General features: G+C 52.6%; 1 protein-coding gene across 1 annotated transcript in view; it reads right to left on the bottom strand.

The window, feature by feature from the left end:
• Positions 1 to 13,352: 13,352 nt before the first annotated feature.
• LOC140420917 (sodium- and chloride-dependent neutral and basic amino acid transporter B(0+)-like) overlaps positions 13,353 to 17,817 on the bottom strand; it is a 128,385-nt gene continuing 123,920 nt past the window's right edge. Inside the window, exon 14 of the mRNA XM_072505065.1 lies at positions 13,353 to 14,108. Within this exon, the coding sequence (XP_072361166.1) occupies positions 13,995 to 14,108 (114 nt within the window). The 3' untranslated portion in view covers positions 13,353 to 13,994. The remainder of the gene's footprint in view (positions 14,109 to 17,817) is intronic.

Here is a 17,817-nt window from a genome sequence, read left to right on the forward strand (position 1 = left end):
CTGATTGGATGAACTGGAAATACCGGCAAATTCAGTTAAACTTTATTTGATGCTTACAGGAAAGGCCGAGAGGGAAGGTGACTAGAAGGCTGGGCAAAGTAAGTCACATTCAGGTGATGGGAGAGGCGAGAGCTAGGTGGGGCGGTGGAAAGGGCTGAGATGCACCTTGGGGGCTGAGAGAGCCAGAACCAAGGCAGAACGGTCTACGGCAGACCCGAAAAAGGCCAGGGGTACTGGAGTCTGATGTGTGAGTGGGTCGTGTGTGTGAGAGAGAGGTGAGTGTGTGTATCCGTGTGTGAAGTGTGGATGTGTTTGAGAGAGGTGAGTGTGCGAGAGAGAGTGAAAGGTGAGTGTGTGTGAGAGAGAGGTGAGTGTGTTTGTGTGGGAGAGGTGAGTGTGAGTATGAGAGAGATGGGTGAGTGTGAGTGGGTTGAGTGTGTGAGAGAGGGGGGGGGTGTGAGAGACAGAGAGAAGGGTGTGTGTGTGTGGGAGAGAGAGGTGAGTGTGTGTGTGCGTGTCTGAAATGAGAACCCAGCTCTCGAGCAGCGCTCCCAGTATTAAATTAATTTGTGAGCAAATGATCAGCAACACTCCTCCCATAAAAATGACAAAAAGAAAGTAAAACTTGCAAGTATTTGTTGAATAAGAGAACATTTTAATTATAATAAATATATACATATAAGACATAGAATCATCTTTTAAAACTGTTTTTGTATGTTTGTACCTATTATACAATGATCATTTTTTTTTTGCGGTTGTTTAATTCTTCAAGATACTAAAAAATATTTCTCAGGAGTTCCGTCAGTCCGCTTGGGAGGTCAGAAGGGTTCTGGAACAGTTTGGGAAACCTTGAAATAAAATATCCGAAGGTGGTTGACAGGGACTTAATAAAGCAAAATCTGACCCAGAGGCGGGATTTTCCGTCTGTGTTTGCCTGGCAACCGGAGAATCACGCCGACAATGGATTTTTCCATTGTTGGCGTCTTGCCCAAGGTGGGGTGGAAGAATCCAGCTCCCGTTCTCGTAAGATGCTTGAAGGACAGATGGTCTAAAACCTGGTGAAAGTGGGAGGTTTTTTAAATAAGTGTGGAAAGTGGAAAGTGAAGTAAAGAGGTAAAAAGCTTTCGGGAGGCAATTCCACATTTTTAGTACTGGAATATTGGGTAACAGAATTTCCTTTTTACCCAAATTCTGTAAGAATTTAAACGATAACCCTCATGGGTGACAGTGGTTCCGTCTTATTCAGTGTCAGTCAGAATCGATGGAATGTAACGGCTGAACAGCAATATCAAAGACCGGCATTTTAGCATAACACTCTGGGTAACAGCATGATCTCCACATCAACATTTCCTCACCACATGGATAAATTTGACATGTACGCCTGTCTTTCTGTCGGTACTTTTGTGAGGGCCTGTGTACTTCCTTCGGCTGAATATCTCTCTCATTTTTAAAAATGAATTGAGTCCACATCAATGGACGTGTTGGGTGAGATCTAGATATGCATATTTAAATGAATTATTCGACTCATTTAAATATCCGTACGCTGGATACTCTGGACTCTCATGAACTAACCATCTCCTCAGCGAGGCCTCAGCCAGGCGTTGTTTATTACTGGTCCACACAAACTTGGATCAGGTGTATTGGCACCTTAGGGGGGGGGGCGGGGGGGGGTTCTCCCAGGCCATTGGAGACCCTGGGTGGTCGGGTGCATGGGTGCCAGTGTGGTACTTCCAAGGTTCGGGCATGCCCACGCAACCGGGGCTGAGGGGGGATATGAAGGATGGGGAGGGTGAAGGGCAGGCATGAAGGGGCCTCATAAAGGTGGGGGGGGGACACGAAAGGTGGAGTGGGAGGCTGCAAAGGGGGCCCATAATTAGGTGTCATCATTTGGAGGGGAGGGGTGTGGGGTAATGTCCATTTGTATGATGAGGGGGCGATAGTGTCTGCGGGGGGGGGGGGTACATGGGACTCTCAAGCGCACATAGTGTTATGGGCCAGGGTTTAGAGAACCTCAAAGTGTATCATGGCGTTCACCTGACCCACAACTTTTACTAGATTGTGGTATGGGGAGCACACGGCCCACTCTACAGGTGTGGTAGAGCAGAAATTTAAAATATTTTTTAAAGCAAAACAATGTTTATTCCATGAACTCAAGTTAACCTTTTTAAAACATACAGTGAACATCTTAGCAACCATCAATTCAAATACAGCCCCCAAAGAATACAACACTAAGTAATCCTTAATAACTTCCCAAACAACATCCAGAAGACAGAAGAAACACCTTTCAACAGAAGCCCATTAGGTTTACACTCACGACTGAGAACATTTATAATTCTGAATTCACCAAATGATCAAGAGATAGTCTTTTGATGGCAGAGAGAACAGCAGTGCACCTGCTTGGTCTGGCTTCAGCTCCAACACTGAAAACAAAACTAAAACACACCCTGCTGCAAACAGCCTAAAACAAAAATAAAAAGCTGACCGACAGCCCTACTTCACCCACTCTCTGACATCACTGCAGTAATAAACACCCATTTCTTAAAGGTACTCTCACTACAGATATTTATATACACATCCATTTATAAACATCCCCTTTCTTAAAGGTACTATCACATGACAGCACGGTAGCATTGTGGATAGCACAATTGCTTCACAGCTCCAGGGTTCCAGGTTCGATTCCGGCTTGGGTCACTGGCAGTGCGGAGTTTGCACATCCTCCCCGTGTGTGCGTGGGTTTCCTCCGGGTGCTCCGGTTTCCTCCCACACTCCTGGAACATTATCTGGTGTGCACCACACACCGCGTCCAGTACATCAGGTGGAGGTAGGAGCAGTTGAGGGGCCAGGTGGTCAGAGGGCAGGCCAGCCCCAGGAACTAGTTGCCATCCAGTCAGGTCCCGGGCTTCTGGAACATCCAGTCCCACACACAGTGGAGGTGCAGCCAGACACCCAGGGACTACAGAAGGGTATGACGGCCGGCTTCCAGCACCTGTGGGTGCAGGTGGAGGAGTCCTTCCACCTTCAGATATGGGTCAACGTGCACAAGGCCTGTGGCATTCTGTGCAGGCAGGGGCCGAGGCCCAGGATAGGGCTGCCCTCTCACAGGCAGCCATGTACCAGAGCCACCTGGACATCGCAGTGCCGCTCCTCAGCATGGCCCAGTCACAGCAGGCCATGGCTGGGATTGGCGGCATTGCCTAGGCACTGGCCAACATGGCGTGGACTCTGAGGGAGGTGGCCCATACCCAGAGTGAGGTGGCCCACACACCCAGAGGGACGTGGCCCAGACACTGACTGATGTGGCACAGACCCTCAGTGTGGTGGCACAGTCCCAGACAAAGATGGTCCACTCCCTGTGCACCAAGGCCGCGAGCATACAGACCCTTGTCGAGAATAGAGCGGGCCTCCAGGACTGGCAGTGCCAGGTGGTGTGAGGGCCTCAGGGGGTGGCTTCGCTCACATCCCCATCCCATGGAGTAGCCCGGGGGCCATCGGGCACCCCGAGGGAGGAAGAGGTGCTGGGACCCAACCGGTGACTCCCACAGGGGAGGTGCCGCAATAGCACAGCACTTCGGACACCCCCATCCTCCCCCCATTCCGCTCCCACCCACCCCACCCCGCTGCATCTGGTGGGCAGTGGGCAGAACAGGGCAGCATCACGCCACCCGGGATGCCCGAGCAGCAGCCAGGCCCGTCCAGACCAGGGGACATGTGCCAACGGGGACCCTTGTCGCAGGGCAGGAGTCACAGCAGGATGCCTCCATTCCTGCTGTACCATCTGGGGAACTACCAAGGCACAGTGTTTTAGGCTCGTAAGGCCAGAAAGTTGTGGAGGGCGATGCAGCAACGATGCATCGCTCTGGCGATGTTGTGGAGGACGCAGCAGGCCACCACGTTGCAGACGGTCTCCCTAGCCTTGTACTGGAGGGCCCCTCCAGAGTGGTCCAGGCACCTGAAGTGCATCTTCAGGACTCCAAAACACCTCTCGACCACACCCCTGGTCGCTGTATGGGCATCGTCGTAGCGGGTCTCCGCGTCTGTGGCCCATGTCATCTGCCATGACCGCAACGGGTAACCCCTGTCGCCCAGCACCCAGCCCTGCAGCCAGGGTGGGGGCAGGGCCCTCAAACATGAGGGCCTCCACACCCCCCTCACCGAGTGTGGCAGTACAAATGCATTGTGCACGCTGCCCGGGTACCGGGTTCAGACGTGCATAATGCGCAACCGCTGGTCGCACACCAGCTGGACATTCATAAAGTGATCGCCCTTTCTGTTGGTGTACACTGACCCGTTATTTGCCGGTGGCCTTAGGGTGACATGCATGCCATCGATCACCCCCCGGACCCAGGGCATCCCAGGGATGGCAGCGAACCCCCCCTGTCCGGGCATCCTGGTAGGCGCGGTCCGCATGGTACTGGATGTACTGGTCCACCTGGGCATATAGGCCCTCCATGATGGGACGGATGCACCTGTGCATCTGTGATATCCCAGACAGGTCCCCACTCGGCGACTGGAAGGACCCCGTGGCATAAATGTTGAGGGCGACCATCACCTTGACAGTCACTGGGAGCAGGTGTCCTCCCCCATATCCCCACGGTGCCAGGTCTGCCATCATCTGGCAGATATGTCTGATAGTCTCTCTGCACATCCGCAGTCTCCGTCTGCATGCCCGGTCCGGCAGGTCTTCAAATGACATGCGGTTGTGGTACACACGGCGCCTCACCCGGTGTCCCCTTGGCATCTCCTCCTGCTTGGCCTGTTGAGAGGCCTGCCCTCCAGTCTGTGTGGTTGCCACTGTCCCACTGCAGCCTGCTCCTCTGCTGCAGCCTCCACCTCCTCTCTGAGCGGCCTCTCCTCACGCTGTCACAGGGCATCATGCAGAGCTGTAGCCATTGCCAAGGCGGCCAGCATCGCGGGTTGGTGTCCAAAAGCCATTCTCTGCAAGGCGTGAAAGGCCAACATGTTAGCATGGCACATACTCCCATGCCCAACCAGGTATCATGGGCTACATGGTGGCCCCAGTTGAAACTGGTCCCATCCACCCATGTCCCACCCCCACCCCCGCACCCCGTCCCCGCCAGTGCCCCCGGTTCTGGTGCCTGTCCTTGCTGCCAGGACCACCGTTTGATGTCACTGCCCACACTGGAGGCTGCCGTGGGTGTGGCCCTGAGTGTTCCCCCGGGGGGTGGCTGCCGGTTGGGCGGGGTGTTCGGGGGCGGGAGGGGGTGTTGAGCTGTTGTGGGATGTGGGGTGCGTTGACGGCTGTTGTCATTGTCAGAACCAGGGGCCAAGGTGGCTGGTCAGCAAGATGACCGCTGTAATGGCGGTCAGTGCCTGGGAACCGCCCAGTCCTGGGGTGTGGTAATCATAGAATTTACAGTGCAGAAGGAGGCAATTTGGCCCATCGAGTCTGCACCGGCTCTTGGAACGAGCACCCTACCCAAGGTCAACACCTCCACCCTATCCCCATAACCCAGTAACCCCACTCAACGCTAAGGGCAATTTTGGACACTAAGGGCAATTTATCATGGCCAATCCACCTAACCTGCACATCTTTGGACTGTGGGAGGAAACCGGAGCACCCGGAGGAAACCCACGCACACATGGGGAGGATGTGCAGACTCCGCACAGACAGTGACCCAAGCCGGATTCGAACCTGGGACCTTGGAGCTGTGAAGCAATTGTGCTATCCACAATGCGACCGTGCTGCCCTTGTCATTGACATTGTCATTGTCAATCACCACTGTTGTATATATTAGGAGCTTTATGGTAAGACCCTGTACTACAGGTACAGGGGTAGTCCCTGCCTGCTGGCTCCGCTACAGTAGGTGGAGTATAAATATGTGTGCTCCCTATACAGCAGCCATTTCACCAGCTGCTGTAGGAGGCCACACATCTCAGAGTAATAAATCCTCAGTTGTATTCAACTCTCGTCTCTGTGCAATTGATCGTGCATCAATTTATTACTCTAAGATTTTCAGAACATGGACCTCCACATCAAGCCGGATCGCCTGCAGCTGGATCCGCAATCAAGCGACGTCAAAAAGGACTTTCAACACTGGCTGGCTTGTTTAGAAGCTTACAACGGGTCTGCCCCGGACCCAATCCCGGAAGATCAGAAGATCCAGATACTCTACTCGCGGCTGAGCTCCAATATCTTTCCTCTTATCCAGGACGAGCCAAACTACGCCGAAGCCATGGCGCTACTGAAAGAGAATTACACCCAACAGACGAACACGCTCTTCGCCAGACACGTACTCTCTACTCGCAGTCAACTCCCTGGTGAGTCCGTAGAAGATTTTTGGCGTGCTTTAATTCCTCTGGTCAGAGACTGTGACTGTCAGGCCGGCACGGCCACGGAACATTCAAACCTCCTCATGTGGGACGCCTTCGGTACGGGGATAGGGCCAGCGACATTTAGAGGGGGCCACTCTCGACCTCGCAGCAACAAAAAAACTGGTCCTATTGATGACGGTCGCCTCGCGCAATCTTCAGGCCTACAGCCCGAGCCGCGCGGCCCACCCCTCCTACACATCGTGGACTCCGCAGACGGCTGCCCCACCGGGGGCCTCACCCAGTCAATACGCCTGTGCCACGCACCAGCCAGCCTACCCCGGGGGCCCCCGATGCTACTTCTACGGGCAACAGAAACCCCCCCCGCCAACACTGCCCGGCCCGCACCGCCCTTTGCAAGAAGGGGCACTTCGCTGCAGTGTGCCAGGCCTGCTCAGTCGCCGCTATTGCCCCGACCCCCCTCGCGTATGGTCAATGGGCGCCGCCATCTTCACCCCCTCAGACCACGTGCGGCTAGTGGGCACCGCCATCTTCCCCTTCTCGGACAGACGTGCGGCCCATGGGCGCTGCCATCTTTTTCAACCACCGCCACAAGCGGCTCGTGGGCGCCGCCATCTGGTCCACCCCAAGATCATCAGGCGCCGCCATCTCGTCTTCCCCACGGCACATGGGCACCACCATTGTTCCAGGACCCGTTCCCCCCGGGCACCCCATCCTTCGACACCAGCGACGACCAGTCACGCCTCGCCTTGGTCATGATCGACCAGTCTCACCCGCACAACCTAGCCACCGCCTCGAAAAGCGTGAAGATCGATGGGCACGAGACCTCTTGCCTGCTGGACTCCGGGGGCACTGAAAGCTTCATCCATCCAGATACGGTAAGGTGCTGCTCCCTTGTGGTACACCCCGCCAATCAAAGAATCTCCCTGGCCTCCGGGGATCCCACTCCGTAGCGATCCGGGGGTACTGTATAGTCACACTCACGGTCCAGGGCGTAGAATTCAGCGGCTTCCGCTTCTACATCCTCCCGAACCTCTGCGCTGCCCTGCTACTCGGCCTGGACTCCCAGTGTAACCTCCAGAGCCTAACCTTGAAATTTGGCGGGCCCCTACCACCCCTTACTGTGTGCAGCCTCGTGACCCTACAGGTCGACCCACCTACCCTATTCGCAAACCTAACCCCGGATTGCAAACCCGTCGCCACCAGGAGCAGATGGTACAGCACCCAGGACAGGACCTTCATCAGGTCCGAGATCCAGTGGCTGCTTCAGGCGGGCATTATCGAGGCCAGCAACAGCCCCTGGAGTGCCCAAGTGGTAGTGGTAAAAACTGGGGGACTACAGCCAGATCATCAATAGGTACACTATTGCTCGACGCGTACCCACTCCCACGCATATCTGATATGGTCAATCAGATTGCACAGTACCGGGTCTTCTCAACTGTAGACATCAAATCCGCCTACCACCAGCTCCCCATCCGTATGGCGGACCACCCATACACTGCCTTTGAGGCAGATGGCCGCCTCTACCATTTTCTCAGGGTTCCCTTCGGCGTCACAAACGGGGTCTCGGTCTCCCAAAGGGAGATGGACCGAATGGTCAACCAGTACGGGCTGCGGGCCACCTTACCGTACCTAAACAATGTCACCATCTGCTGCCACAATCAGCAGGACCACAATACCAACCTTGCCAAATTTCTCCACACTGCCACTCTCCTAAACCTCACCTATAATAAGGAGAAGTGCGTATTCAGCACAAACCGCTTAGCCATCCTCGGGTATGTAGTCCAGAACGGAGTTCTGGGGCCCGATCCCGACCGCATGCGCCCCCTCATGGAGCTCCCCTTTCCACTGCCCCAAGGCTTTCAAACGCTGCCTGGGGTTCTTTTCATACTACGCCCAGTGGGTCCCAAACTATGCGGACAAGGACCGCCCACTCATCCAGTCCACCCTTTTCCCCCTGACGGCCGAGGCTCAACATGCCTTCAACCGTATTAGAGCCGATATCGCAAAGGCCGCGATGCATGCAGTGGACGAGACGCTCCCCTTTCAAGTGCAGAGCCACGCATCAGACGTCGGACCCTGCACGATAACCTTTGTCACCCAGGAGTCACACAGTTGTATCATTTCATCAAGGTCCGCAATCTGCCCTACTCCGTCAGGGCTATCACCAGGGACTGCCAGGTCTGTGCGGAGTGCAAACCGCACTTCTACCAGCCGGACCGCGCACGCCTGGTGAAGGCTCCTTTAAACGCCTCAGCGTGGATTTCAAAGGGCCCCTCCCCTCCACCGACCGTAACACGTATTTCCTCAGTGTGGCCGATGAATACTCCAGATTCCCCTTCGCCATCCCATGCCCCGATATGATGTCTGCCACCATCATCAAAGCCCTCAACACAATCTTCGCGCTGTTTGGCTTCCCCGTCTATATCCACAGTGACTGGGGATCCTCATTCATGAGTGATGAGCTGTGTCAGTTCCTGCTCAGCAGGGGTATCGCCTCCAACAGGACGACCAGCTGTAACCCCCAGGGAAACGGGCAGGTGGAGAGGGAGAATGGGACGGTCTGGAGGGCCGTCCAACTGGTCCTACAGTCCAGAAATCTCCCGGCCTCCGGCTCGCAGGAGGTCCTCCCCGATGCACTGCACTCCATTCGGTTGCTACTATGCACCGCCACTAACGACACATCCCATGAACGTCTCTTTGCCTTCCCCAGGAAGTCCACATCCGGGGTGTCGCTCCCGACTTGGCTCGCAGCTCCAGGACCCGTACTCCTCCGTAGGCACATCCGACTCCACAAGGCGGGCCCATTGGTTGAAAGGGTGCAGTTACTCCACGCTAACCCCCAATATGCCAACGTAGTGTACCCGACGGCCGCCAGGATACTGTCTCCCTCAGGGACCTGGCACCAGCAGGTTCCACACACACACACCCCTCTGACCCGGCTCCACCCTCCCCCTCCCCCGACGCACCCAGCAGCAACCCCCCCCAGGACCATCCGTCCTCCCCCTGCCCACGCCCAAGGATGAAGAGGATTTCGGCACGCTCCCAGAGTCACCGAGGACCAGACCAACACCAGAATTGCTGCCACCACTGCGTCGCTCCCAACGCCACATCAAGGCCCCAGACCGGCTAAATCTCTCATTGGTTCGGGACTATCAAACCACCTTGTGCTGGACTTCAGAAATAAAAAATGTTTTTGCTTCTGTATATTAAACTTGCTCTGTATATAGTTCTCCACCACCCCCGCCGGACTCAATATTAACAGCGGGTGAATGTGGTAATCACCACTGTTGTATATACTAGGAGATGTGTGGTAAGGCCCTTACTACAGGTACGGGGGTAGTCCCTGCCTGCTGGCTCCACCCAGTAGGCAGAGTATAAATATGTGTGCTCCCCATACAGCAGCCATTTCGCCAGCTGCTGTAGGAGGCCACACATCTTAGAGTAACGAAGCCTCAGTTGTATTCAACTCTCGTCTCTGTGCAATTTTTCGTGCATCATGTGGGTGGGGCTCCCTGGTGTCTCAACCTGTCTCCCCCTCCCCCGGCCCTGTCAGGCCCCCCCACTTCCCCCACCGCAGCCAGCTCGGCCAGTGTCCGGGCCAGCAGTCCGCAGTCACTCCACGCCATTTCCTCCCTCCTCTCTCTCGCTCAGCAGCCAGGATGCCAGGTTCACGATTAGTATAACCACAAGTGAACCATGCCATCGGGAACTCGGCCCATCGGAGGCGTTGAATCATGGAAGCCCGGGCATTGGACAACAGGCCCGCTAATGATATGCCTGCAGCACTTTCAGCCTGCGCGGCGAGCGCTGCATTTCCACCATTTTGGGGGTGCCGGAGCATCCTGATTTGGTGTCAAACTGGCATCTACCGCGATTTCGGCATCGGAAGCTATTCTTTGCCCAATCGCGTTTCACGATTTTGGCGTCAGAAAACAACAAATCCAACCCAAAGGCATTAGATCCAAAAGCCTCAGGTATCTCGGGAATTTGCACATTAGAGTAAAGCTTACTACCTTGCTCTAATATGCAGATATTCCAAAAACTGATCCTGCCCATTGTGGGCGGGATACCCCTTGTATCGTCTCCCGACATTCCGTTGAAACTCGCGAGGCGTTGCAAGCCGGCTAGATCCCAGGTGCAGGGTCTCCTGTCTTTCACTGACCACACTGCGCCACGGCGAGCTGCTTTTCCGGTGCAATGTGGCCGGAGGATCGCGCCCTAAGAGTGGAATTTTCTGTCGGCGGGTCCTCTGGTTCGCCGGCAGTGCACCACACCTGCGGGTTTCCCAATGGCGTGAGGTGTCCATAATGGAAAACCCCATTGGCCGGCTGTGGGTACGGAGAATCCTGCTGCCGGTGGGGGAGCAACGCGCTGGAAAACGTAGCTCACGGACGAGACAATCCCACCCATTGAATTGGTTTCAGCACTGCGGAGCTGAACTCAGAGATCGGGCTGCCATTTTGAAAGGGTGCCTCAGTCTCTCAGTGAGCTTGTGTATCCCCCACACCCATGGCACATATCACACACACATACGGGCATTATCCCGCACCCCCTAAGTGTGGACACCCTGATTTTGTAATTGGGCCATCCAAATACTAGCGAGGTGGAAATTTGGTTAAAATGGGTGCCGTCTTCCGGCCCCCTCAAGCACCCTTACAGCACTCCCTCCCTTCCAGTATCTCCACCCATCAGGCCCCTACTTACCTACCGTGCACACCCCCATTCTTCAACCCCCCCCCCCTCCTTTCATGGGCAAGGCCACTTTAGCCCCTGATCCTTCTCTGTGCAACCCTGGCACCTGAGCATCTTGCACTGGCACCCTGGCACCCAGGCAATGCCAAAGTTCCAGTGTGAGGACCAGGGGGCCACCCTGCACTGACCCTGAACACCCAGGCGCCTCCAATGGCCTAGATGAGCCCCCGGGTGCTATTCCCCCTGGTCCACATTCTTGTGGACTAACATTGATCGGCACCTGGCTGCAATCTCCCTGGGCAGGCCGGAGAATCAAGGGAGGCTGGTGTATCCTAGGTAAGTAGGATTTAAGTAGGCCTTTTGAGCAGAGATCTGATGCTGACGCCTTGTGATACTTGGGTGAATCCCACGAGTTGCAGAGCCTGCCGGGAGACCTCTCCCGGGATTCACCAGCCGCATTGTGCTCTCCTTTGAGCGCAAGACAGCCAGAGAATCACGCCCTTAGAAATGTTTTGGTCAAATTATGCCCAATGTCTGTGGAGACCATTTTAACCCAATTTACACCTCGCTAGCATTTGGATGGCCCAATTACAAAAGACGTCATTGAATCATCTGTCGCTGCCCAAACCAGATCAAACGCTCAAAGATTCTTGCTATCCTGCTCAAAAACATTCCAAAACTGGTGCCTGGATAAATGGAGTGCCTTGGCAATCAATTATTTTGCATTAGCTCTGGAGACATGAAGCTGCCTGTTTCCACACCCGACTAGATTTCTGCTGGGGTTCGCTTGATGAGTCGGGTGATGTTAGCGAAGTAGAAATAGAAGTCCTAATGGCCCGGATATTTGGTGGGAATCTCATCTCTGGGTCAAAGGTGACACCAAGGATAATAAGAGTCTAGTGTAGCATCAGGCAGTTGTCAGGAAGAGGGATTGCGATGGACTGTCTGAGGCACTGGTTTCATGCTGTCATTTCGAACATGACCATTGTAGTTGTGACTGAATGGCTCTGTCGCAAATAGAAAAAGTTTTGGGTTCTGGCCAATATAAAGGTATTCAGCTGAATTCTCCATGGGCGGAAGCCTCAACTCCGCCAGCAGCGCACCCACGCCCGAGTGTTTCCCGACGGCGTTGTGAGCCCACAGTGGGAAATCCCATTGGCCAGCTGCCGGAATGGAGGATCTCACTGCCGGCGAAGGCACGCCGCTCAGGAAAATGCGGCTAGCCGACCGGTGAATCCCGCCCATCAGATTTATAAATGACAGTTCCATGATATGGTGGAGACTATAAAATGGTGTACTTAAGTTGCAGAACTGAACACTGGTCGTCGAGGCTAGTCTGAGCTTGTTCTGGAATGATTGAAGCAAATTAAATCTATTATGTACATTGCAGAATAACAGATTATAACCCAGAGTAAAATATCTATAAAATGAGCGTGAAGAATTCCAGTTACAATTGTACAAATTCAACCTGCAAATTAGAGCAGGAAGTCATTGATCAAATGATATTCAGTTCCTGGGATGATTCAGGATCAGTTAACAAATCACGACTGAACACTAACCACCAGCATTACACGTGGACAGTCAGTGTTTGGAATCGCCCGCTCTGTGCATAGAGCCGCACTGCTGAGTTTTCTCTCTGGACTTTCTGGCATTCAGTGCACAGAGAATCTGGGGGCTGATTTTGGATGTCACTCTGGCAGGGCGGAACCTGATAGACGCGGCAAGGTCGTCTCCACAGAGATCAGGATGCTATCTCGAAAAATAAATTCCACCCACAACCTCTCCTCCCCTCCCTCCACCTAACCCCCCAACAGACACAGGGGAACCCCACACAAGATCACACAAGATTCGGGGGACGCCCTTCCCCACAAGCATAAGGGTATAAGGGTGCCCTGCCACATGCACCAACCCCTCCCAATACCACAGGCATCGGAGTGACATCTCCAACCACACAGGCATCATGGCAACTCCCCCCAACACATCTACCCCATCACACAGGGATCAGTGTGACTTCCCTTCACCCCCCCCCCCCCCAAACACAGGCAATGGAGCCCTCCCCCCTCATCACACCGACATTGGGGACACTCCCCTCCATTATACAGGCATTGAGGGGACTCCCCCAGCCCGCTCCCACCACACACGCATTGGACCCCCCCCCCCCCCACCCCCCCCCCCCCCCCCCCACCCCCGCCCAAGCAGACAAGCTTCGGGTGACTATCTCCCCACCCTACAAGGATCAGAGGGACACCTCCGTCTCCCATCCCACAGACATTGGAGCCACTCCCTAATCCCAGTACCCCATGGGCATCAGAACCATGCCCCCCCCCAACCCCCCCCCTCCCAACCACCACACAGCATCTGTCATATGGCCGGGCAGCCTTTAATGAAATTTTAATTTATGAAATGTATTGAAATGATGCTCCTCCTTGTTCCGTCACTGACAAGGGGTGCAGTAAATTAGAAAATGAGATCTCGCCTGCGAGAATCTAGTTTCCCGATTCTCTTATTAGGAAGTCTTTTCTATTTATTCTCCCCTGACACGGGATTTTAGCCCGCACTGCCGTTTACGCTGATTTTAGCAGCATTTGGTGATAAAACTCAGTGTGGATCTGTGTACCAATCTTACCCACATCCTGTGACTAATGTAAGGGGAACCCAGCCACTGTGTACTGCAGATGAGAATTGTTGTGAGAGCAGGAGCTCTTGTCCACAATGTTCAGTGACTGGGATCCTCTGTATTAACACCAGGACTCAGGCAGGAGAATGACTGAAGGTTCACGATGCAGGAACATTGATGCTCATGAATTCTACCCTGCAGCATCCTGTCCCAAATTGATGCCCATATTTTCAGTGGGCAGAGGAAACGTCAGACAAAATTCTGTCTGAGTCCTGGTGGAGTTACTGACTGTTCCATTGAATTCACACTGCAGTTAACATGGACTGACCAGGCGGTGATGGATTTTCAAGACCATTGGTTATAAATCAAACAGAAAAGTTCCTTCAAATGTTCACATCTCGGAAGGGGCCAAAAGTCTCATGCGGCTGTTTTTGTATCTTTCCCCTCTGTGCTGTTCCAAGTATGGACCCCAATCAGGAGCTGATTTGCAAGCAGAAGAAATTTTCTGCAAAACGAAAAGTAAAATGTTAAAACATTTCTGCCTGATTTTAACCAACCTTTAGCATTCAACTGGAAAAAAAATGGCGATCCCAATCAGATTCTCCTACAGTTTTCGCCAACAAACGATCATTCACCTCAGAGAAAAAAATATTTAACCTGTATGTTTACCACAGAGGGGATTAGACTCCCATGTCTAAACTCTAATTTCTCAGGCAGCGTGCTGGTACATTGAGAGAGACTGGAAAACATGTACTTACATTGAGATAATCTCTGATGAAAACATTTTATTAAACCATAACTTGACAAAACAGCTTCCACATCTAAATGACATCGTTTTGACAGAGGAGATATCGCCACCCTATTATAGTGGGCTTTTACACATCCACAGATTGTTCATCCTGGGCCCATTGTGCGCTCGGATGTCACTGGGGGAAGCACATCCGTAACATGACTACAATGGTTCAAGACCAAAGACTGAAGAGAAAATAGGGTCGTGCAATAAAATGCAAAACTTTCCAGCGCCAACCAATTATCCTGACATGTTGCTCGCATTTTTATCATGCACGTTGGTCATTATTTTTTCGGCCAGAATTTTACTTTGCTCAGGCAGGTCCATCAAGCACATGAAATTGTGCACAGACATCTGTCGCGCGCACTGGCACAATATTTCACCAGTGGACACGTGCGAAAATCGGTAGCGTTCCCACCAACAATCAAACTGGCAATTTAGTCCATTCAGAGGCTAATTGAAAGCAATTTTACATGGCCCATCTGCCTTTGCAGTGTGTGGGCCAATTGGCAAGGCGGCCTTTACGTTTTAGCTTCAATGTCCACCCAAGGTCGGATGAAATATCAGGGCTCAAATTAAAGTTTTAAAAAAGATGTCTGGTGACTGAGGTTGCGTTTGAATGTGCTGACTCGCTAATCTTTGCATGTTTATTCCATGGCGATTTATTTTTCACGGATCAGCAGCTCCCTGAGACAGCTCCTCAGTGCTTATCTGCTTGAGGGAATAAATCACAACTCCAGGGTCCCAGGTTCGCTTCCTGGTTTGGGTCACTGTCTGTGCGGAGCCTACATGTTCTCCCTGTGACTGCGTGGGTTTGCTCCGGGTGCTCCGGTTTCCTCCCACAAGTCCCGAAAGACATGCTGTTAGGTGAATTGGACATTCTGAATTCTCCCTATGTGTACCCGAACAGGTGCCGGAATGTGGCGACTAGGGGCTTTTCACAGTAACTTCATTGCAGTGTTAATGTAAGCCTACTTGTGACAATAAATATTATTATTAGAAATCATTCATTCACCTCGGTAGTTATGTCTGGGCTAATGAGAAGATTAAGTAGTGGGATGGATGTACTGCTTCATACGTGTATCCTGAAATGGCTGACCAATAAATTGTGGACTCTTATCTTTCATGATCTCTCTCGACTCACCAAATAAACTGAAAATAGTACTTGAAGTTTGCACAATGGTCGAGCTTGACCTATAGTGTAATTGTATAATAATGGGGTACTTGGTAAAGTAGTCGACAATGAAGTCAGTTCCATGGACATGAAAAGGGTAGGATGTGATTTTAGAGCAAGGATGAATAGGAACTTCATGGAAAAACAATGGCTCTTTATGCTAACTTGGCAAATGCTCTTGACATGCCTTGTTTTTTATATTTATACCTTTGATGTCATTGTTCAAACTCTACTAATCAACTGTCTCTTTTGCGAGTCTTCATGTCCAATCTATGCCGATGTGTGAATGATAAAATGTTTGAAGAATATCATCCAGGATGATAACCTGCCTGGCTTTATAAATGACACTGAGGGAGATGGCAAGCTTGCGCAAAAAGGCCAAAATGGTGTTATATTTTCATGACCATCGTTCAATGATGGCTTCCCACAGCTATAATAATAATGTTTATTAGTGTCGTGACATGAATCGCTGGGACATTAGTTTCCATGATGTGGAATACCTGTGACATCCAGGAGGATTGATTGTTCTTGCACTCTAGGACTATAGAACATACACATGGAGTTAGTGAACCATGGTACGCTGAAAGTTTCACAGAAATGGGTTTCACCATGGCTATGGATATGACTTTTCAAATTTGCACTTTCCACTGTGTCAATCTTGGCCAATAACGAATAGTTACCAACTTTCTTGCAACAGATTATTTGAATTTTGGCAAAAATCCTGAGATGGTGTGATGGCATCTATGATTTCCATGGGATTAATGGAGTGAAAAAAGTGTTTACGTCTCTTGGCATCATCATGCCCCTCATCGCCATTTGTTGGTTTGTCAATAATATTACTGACAGGATACCAGATAGTCATTTTGTTGATGGTACAAAGTCTATTTGGATCAGTTCATGGTTCTTTGTAGCTGCATCAGCCTTTCGTCTCGTACACTGCTGCTGCCGATGGTCCTTTCTGCCACATGCCTTGCAGAATTGATGAAAAGTTGGACATTTCTTTGGCGCATTGTTACGATACCCTGGGCTAGTGCACAGTCAATTACAGCCCCACAGACCCCGGAGTTTCAAAATAAGTGAATCAACCAATAATTTGTTTAACATTCCTGAGTTTGTTGGCACTTCACCACTCCAATGACTTACAGGCACCAGGGGCGGGATTCTCCGATATCGGTGCGATGTCCGCCGACCGGCGCCAAAAACGGCATGAATCAGTCCGGCATCGCGCCGCCCCAAAGGTGCGGAAGTCTCCGCATCTTGAGCGGCCGAGCCCTCACCTTGAGGGGCTAGGCCCGAGCTGGACTGATTTCCGCCCCGCCAGCTGGCGCGAAACTGACTTTGTCGGACGGCGCATGCGCGGGAGCGTCAGTGGCCGCTCACGGCATCCCCGTGCATGCGCAGTGGAGGGGGTCTCTTCATTGTGGAGACCATGGCGAAGGCGGAAGGAAAAGAGTGCCCCCACGGCACAGGCCCGCCCGTGGATCGGCGGGCCCCGATCGCGGGCCAGGCCACCGTGGGGGCATCCCCCGGGGCCAGATCGGCCCGCGCCCCCCCCCCAAGGACCCTGGAGCCCGCCCGCGCCGCCGTCCCAAAGGTGGTTCAATCCACGCCGGCTGGCATGGGTTGACAGCGGCGGAACTTTGGCCCATCGCGGACCGGAGAATCGCCAGGGGATTCCCACCAACCGGTGGCGGACAATTCGCGACACCGCGGGGGCGGGATTCACGCCGGCCCCCGTTGATTCTCTGACCCGGTGGGGGGTCGGAGAATCGCGCCCCAGATGTGTAAGCCAAACACAATGACTGTTTATTTATAACAGAAATAAAGTTGAAACATGTAGCAATCGTAGTAAACTAACGGCCGGCTAATCTACCACAACCCCCTTTTACCATCCCAACCTCCACCCAAACACACACAAGACAGACACACACAGAGGTAGGGGAGGGGTAAATATGGAAATTTAAAAAATGAAATGAAAGATGAGTGTCCTTGCTTCTGATGTCGCGTTCGTTGCAGCAGGCTATCCTCCCAGGATGCTCAGAGATCAAAGCCACCGGTGGACTGCTGGGCCTTCACAATCCACCTCAGGCCTGCTTAAATCTTATTTGTTTCCAACTCCGCCAGAATGACTAACAGCATTACTGAAATAAGAGCAGAGTTCCTGGTGCTAATATGCATAAAGCAAGTTTGAACATAGTGTCAAGCACGACCTCCGATGACTAAATGGCAGTGTAAACCCATCACGTGTCC

Source organism: Scyliorhinus torazame, chromosome 5, assembly GCF_047496885.1.
Source record: "Scyliorhinus torazame isolate Kashiwa2021f chromosome 5, sScyTor2.1, whole genome shotgun sequence".
NCBI classification, from domain to species: domain Eukaryota; kingdom Metazoa; phylum Chordata; class Chondrichthyes; order Carcharhiniformes; family Scyliorhinidae; genus Scyliorhinus; species Scyliorhinus torazame.